This window comes from Macrobrachium nipponense, chromosome 11 (assembly GCF_015104395.2).
Source record: "Macrobrachium nipponense isolate FS-2020 chromosome 11, ASM1510439v2, whole genome shotgun sequence".
Classification (NCBI taxonomy): domain Eukaryota; kingdom Metazoa; phylum Arthropoda; class Malacostraca; order Decapoda; family Palaemonidae; genus Macrobrachium; species Macrobrachium nipponense.
In genome coordinates, this window is record NC_061087.1 from 106,044,917 (window position 1) to 106,051,219 (window position 6,303).

The following is a 6,303-nucleotide window of genomic DNA, read 5'->3' on the forward strand; positions in this document are numbered from 1 at the left end:
GAGAGAGAGAGAGAGAGAGATGAGAGAAAAGGCCCTTGAGAGAGAGAATCTTTGGCAGAGAGAGAGAGAGAGAGTGTTTTAAGAATCGCCGAGAGAGAGAGGAGAGTGCGTTTTGTTTTTAATAATCAAGTAAATTAGAAGTTCATAGATTTGAAAAGAATATCAAATTAGTTTTAAAAAGAGTATGTCATTAGAAAACTCTTAAGAGAGAGAGAGGAGAGAGAGAGAGAGAGAGAGAGAGAGAGAGATTGAGAGAGAGAGAGAAGAGAGAGAATTTAACATTTGAAAAAGTTTTTAAAAATTAGTAAAAGTAGGAAGTTAAGAAGTGTTCCAGATGACAGTTTTTAGAGTAGAGAAGAGAGAGAGGAAGAGAGAGAGGAATTTAACATTTTTGAAAAGTTAATATTAGTAAAGTATGGAGTAAGAAGTGTTTTATCAGATGATCCTTAGCTTTTGAAAGAGAGAGAGAGAGAGAGAGAGACGAGAGAGAGAGAGAGAGATTTAACATTTGAAAAGTATAGTAAAGTAGGAAGTAAGTGTTTTATCAGAGGTTGATATAGCTTTTGAAAGAGAGAGATGAGAGAGAGGAGAGATGAGATTTGAGATTGGGCGAGAGGAGATGACCGAGAGATTTTGAGAGAGAGAGCGAGAGAATTTAACATTTTTGAAAAGTGAATATTAGTAAAAGTAGTAGTAAGAAGTGTTCATCAGAAAAATCAGTTTTAAAAATTCAATAGCAGAGAGAGAGAGAGGCGAGAGAGAGAGAGAGAGAGGAGAGAGAGCGACGAGAGAGGAGGAGGAGAGAGAGGAGAGATTTAACATTTGAAAAGGTAATTTAGTTAAAGTAGGTAAGTAAGAAGTGGTTCATCAGATAATTATAGTTTTTAAGAGGAGAGAGGAGAGAGAGAGAGAGAAGAGAGAGATTTGGAGACAGGAGAGAGAGAGAGAATTTAAACATTGGAAAAGTTAATATAGTAAAGTAGGAAGTAAGAAGTGTTCATCAGATGATATAGTTTTTAAGAGAGAGAGAGAGAGAGAGAGAGAGAGAGAGAGAGAGAGAGAGAGAGGAAGAGAATTTAACATTTGAAAAGGGGTTTTAATATTAGTAAAGGTTTAGGAAGTAGAGTGTCATCAGATGATATGTTTTTAAGTTTTGAGAGAGAGAGGAGGAGAGAGCGAAGAAGAGAGCGAAGATGAGAGAGAGAGAGAGAGAGAGAGAGAATTTAACATTTGAAAAGTTAATATTAGTAAAGTAGGAAGTAAGAAGTGTTTATCAGATGATATAGCTTGAGAGAGAGAGAGAGAGAGAGAGAGAGAGAGAGAGAGAGAGAGAGAGAGAGAGAGAGATTTAACATTTGAAAAGTTAATATTTGTAAAAAGTAGGAGTAAGTGTTTTCATCAGATGATATGTTTTTTGGAGAGAGAGAGGAGAGAGAGGAGAGAGAGAGAGAGAGATTTTTGAGAAAGAGACATGAGAGAGAGAGAGAGAGAGAGAGAGAGAGAGAGAGAATTTAACATTTGAAAAGTTAATATTAGTAAAGTAGGAAGTAAGAAGTGTTCATCAGATGATATAGTTTTTAAGAGAGAGAGAGAGAGAGAGAGAGAGAGAGAGAGAGAGAGAGTTAACATTTGAAAAGTTAATATTAGTAAAGTAGAAAGTAAGAAGTGTTCATCAGATGATATAGTTTTTGAGAGAGAGAGAGAGAGAGAGAGAGTACAGAGAGAGGAGAGAGAGAGAGGATTGAGAGAGGAGGGAATTTTAAAGAATTGAAAAGTTAATATTAGTAAAGTAGGAAGTAAGAAGTGTTTATTAAGATTGATATAGCTGCGAAGAGAGAGAGATTATGAGAGAGCGAGAGAGAGAGAGAGAGAGAGAGAGGAGAGAGGAGGTTTAGAAAGAAAAATTTAAACATTTGTTAAAAGTGAATATTAGTAAAAGTAGGTAGTAAGAAGTTTTCATCAGATAATATTAGTTTTAAAAATTCAATAGCAGAGAGAGAGAGAGAGAGAGAGAGAGAGAGAGAAGAGAGAGAGAGAGAGAGAGAGAGAGAGAGATTTAAGAGATAGTAAATTAGAAGTCCATGGTTTTGAAAAGAGTTTATCAAATTAAAGTAAAAAGAAGTATGTGGGAAAAGAGTATCAAATAGAAAAAGAGATATCATTAGAACAACTGAGAGAGAGAGAGGAGAGAGAGAGAGAGAGAGAGAGAGAGAGAGAGAGAGAGAGAGTAAATTAAAAGTTCATGGATTTGAAAAGAATATCAAATTAGTTTTAAAAAGAGTATGTCATTAGAAAACTCTTAGAGAGAGAGAGAGAGAGAGAGAGAGAGAGAGAGAGAGAGAGAGAGAGAGAGAGAGAGAGAGAGAGAGAGAGAAATTTTAATTAGAACCTGGTAAATCAGAATCAGTATTTAAAACATCAGATATAAAACTCAACACGGTAAATTAACACAGAGTAACCTCATCAAAGACGAGATGATACCTTCTGGAAAGGGGTTGGAAAATAGAAGAAGAGTTTGGGTTAAATCTTAGGAATACAAAATAACTGAAAGATTCATCTCCACGAAACAGAATGAGTCACACACAATGGATCGTTGATACCTGAGAAATAAGATTTGGTCATCATGAGTATGTTATGGTGAGATGGAATAGAGTATATATACAAAAAAAAACACATGAATGCGAAGAAGTCCTTCAAATGGAAAGGATTTTGTTGAGTGCATAAACGTCCTCCTGAAGTAAGAAAGGAAGCCCTACAATGCATTACCCATACATTCAATGTAACACCTAAGGATTGCATAGTTAGCTAAATACTCCTTGACACAGCCTACGTGGTTCATCAATGGTTTTTGAACCTAATGCAACATACAGTCAGATAGGAAGGAGTTTCCACGCCCCTCCTATACGTGACCTCAACGATCAAAACATGCTCTTGGTAAAAAAAGGAAAAAGGAGAAAAGTGGAAAATAAATAAAAAGGTTATTATCATCATTATGATCAAACAGCAGTCATCTAAGCTAGAGCGACCTCCCGAGATTAATCCATGGCATTTGAGAGACATTCTGTACACTGGTATGAGAGAGAGAGAGAGAGAGAGAGAGAGAGAGAGAGAGAGAGAGAGAGAGAGAGAGAGAGAGAGAATTTGGATGCGTGAATGGCGAGCGAGCGAGCGAGACGTACTATATATGACACGAAGCCATTTCTCATTTTATGCATTTTTTTTTTTTTTTTTTAACACAAATCAAGAATAGGGAAGACCTACCTTACGGGTTACATAGAACAGCATTTTAACTTCAAGCCTGTCCTTACTTCTTCCTTTTCTCTCCTGATGGTTGTGTTAAGCAAGAGATGTTCTGGCGACGTGCGTCAACATCACTGACGTTGAACCAAAGTTCTCATTATCATTTTCGCAACTTTTTATATAGAGTTGAAATTTGCGGTCAAAATTCGGTGTCAGCCAGCAATAGATGACACCGACTCAAATATATTCATATTTGTTATGTATTTTGTTTCAAATAATCACCATCTCTCACTAAATATATGTGTGCACAATCTATACCACATTTCTAAGCATATCACTAATTATCAACCACAATTTTTGTTGTGACATTTTTCTCTTTCTATTTGCCAAAGCTAAAATCTCACTTCTGTATATTCACTTCAATATTATTAAGCACACTTTAAACTATTCAATTTCCTATTGTTAAAAAAAATACATTATACAATAAGTGTACACAACACAATACAGTACATATGCACATTAACAAACTGTCCTTACGTATATACATTTTCTGTTAATACCTCTACACAACTTACGACCACTAAATCACAGATAATATATATAATTTACGTATGTTAGTACAAAATTTCTCCAATTTAACTTATACATACACTGCTCACAACCTTTAAATCACAGATTATATATAATATATAATATATATATATATATATATATATATACTATATATATATATTATATATATATATATATATTAGTACAAAATTTCTCCAATAAAACTAACAAAGTACAATGAGCTATATATATATATATAAATAATGCAAGTGCAAGTACATTGAACTATACACTGATTACAAATACAATACCCTTACATAAAGATACAGTTGACAGATTTGTAAACCTACTATGAATGTCTTCCAAAGGGGAAAATGTTTTTAAAAAATATTAAAGATAAAGTTGACAGATTAATAAATCTACAATGAATTTTAAACATTTTCCCAAAGGGGAAAATGTTTAAAATTTTAAAAAAATTCATCTCCACAAAACCTCGTGACTAAAAAACAAGAGCAGCCAAAACCTCGGGAAAAAAAAAAAAAAAAAAAAAAAAAAAAAAAGTTGCTTTCACAGTAAACAGCTGACTCCTTCGCAGAAACTTCAAATGAAGTTATAACGGGAAGTGAAATTGCATTACAGCTCCTCCCAGTTACGAAGGCGGAAACAAGCTATAAAAAGATAAAAGGTGGGAATGCCAACAAGTCTTCCTCGGTCTTGTGTTACTGAGGGAATATACATACAGGAATTATCTGAATCATATTACCCCACGATTCTGTATTTTTAAAAATTTTTCTGACACGAGAAATAGCTGAACAAAAATAAATTTATCTTTTTATTGTCTAAAAGTCTTCCTCGGTCTTGTGTTACTGAGGGAATATATAATATACAGGAATTATCTGAATCATATTACCCACGATTTTGTATTTTTAAAAATTTTCTGACACGAGAAATAGCTGAACAAAAATAAATTTATCTTTTTATTGTCAAAAAATCTTCCTCGGTCTTGTGTTACTGAGGGAATATATATATACAGGAATTATCTGAATCATTTTACCCCACGATTTTGAATTTTTTTTTAAATTTTCTGACATGAGAAATAGCCGAACAAAAATAAATGTATCTTTTTATTGTCTAAAAGTCTTCCTCGGTCTTGTATTGGAAAGGTTTCTTTTCATATCATTAAACAAAAAATAAATGTATTTGGCTCCACCAAAGTTCCTCACTGGACGAGTGGGTTATGTGAGGAATCAAGAGGAATTTTGATTTCAGGCGATTAGAAATTCATTTCTCGAAATAATGTGGTTCGATCTCACAATAAGCTGTAGGTCCCGTAGCTAAGAAACCAATTGGTAGGGAAAAACTCTCTATCACGAGAGTATATATTATGTTCTAAAGGGTCCACAATAATACAGTGTAAAAAGTCCGTGTATAATTTTGAAGACTTCAAAATTATACACGGACTTTTTACACTTTGTATTATTGTGGACCCTTTGGAACAGAAAACCAATTGGTTCCTAGCCACGTTAAAAAAAAAAAAAAAAAAAAAAAAAAAAAAAAAAAAAAAAAAAAAAAAAAAAAAAAAAACACCTTCGGGCTAGCCTTAGGAGAGCTGTTAATCAGCTCAGGGGTCTGGTGGTAAAATAAATTATCTAGAATTTTCAATGTACAATGTTCCATTACTTTCGAAATTTCATAATTTCATATACTACTACATTGCAAATGTTACTCAAACGTACGTATGTTAACAGTTGGCAATGACGAAATTCTATTGGAATTAGCTCAGTCGTGCCCAATTCCATATCTATAATGGATTCACATCAACTAATTGACTGTTGATAAGCCAATCACAGGGCTAGAAACCCTCAGTCTCTCGAGCGCTCACAAAGGCTCATATGATGTATGTTCCACCGCTCCTGAGGGATACGTCTTTCATACGTATCCCTCAGGAGAGGTGGAACATACATCATGTCCATGTGAACACACTCGAGAGACAGTGTTTCCAGCCCTGTGATTGGCTTATCAACAGTCAATCAGAAGCGTCGTAAGGGAAGAGTCTAGACATTAAATGCACGGTTGATGTGAATCTACTATAGTTAGAAAGCAATGCATCTGGGATTTAGTTTTTGAGTCTCCAAATCCCAGCAAGAATTTCCATAATTCAAGCCAAATAAATTAAGCCCACATATCGTACCCTCTCAAAAAACCATTAATCTTTTATAAAAACAGATTTTTTTTCGTACTAAAATACGTCAACTGCTTTTTCATCGTTTAATCACAATTCAAATGTTTTTCCACCAATTGGAACTTGTCACCTGTATTCAAAACATTCGGCTCAACTGACAAGTCGTCTTTGACGCCTGATATACGTGAAAGATTATGTATAAGTTTTTTTATGACTGTTGAAAGCACAGTTTTATTAAATGATAAAATGTGGAGCGAATACGTTAAACTAAGGACACTAACTAAAAAGTACTTAATCAAGTGTACGCGAAAGTACGAATGACTCCTAAA

The 6,303-nt window shown here is 34.0% G+C and overlaps 1 protein-coding gene across 1 annotated transcript in view; it reads right to left on the reverse strand.

Moving 5' to 3' along the window:
- Nucleotides 1–3,677, reverse strand: part of LOC135211731 (bromodomain adjacent to zinc finger domain protein 2B-like) — an 8,381-nt gene extending 4,704 nt beyond the window's left edge. The window contains exon 1 of the mRNA XM_064244988.1: nucleotides 3,262–3,677. Coding sequence (XP_064101058.1) covers nucleotides 3,262–3,285 — 24 coding nt within the window. The 5' untranslated portion in view covers nucleotides 3,286–3,677. The remainder of the gene's footprint in view (nucleotides 1–3,261) is intronic.
- Nucleotides 3,678–6,303: the final 2,626 nt, after the last annotated feature.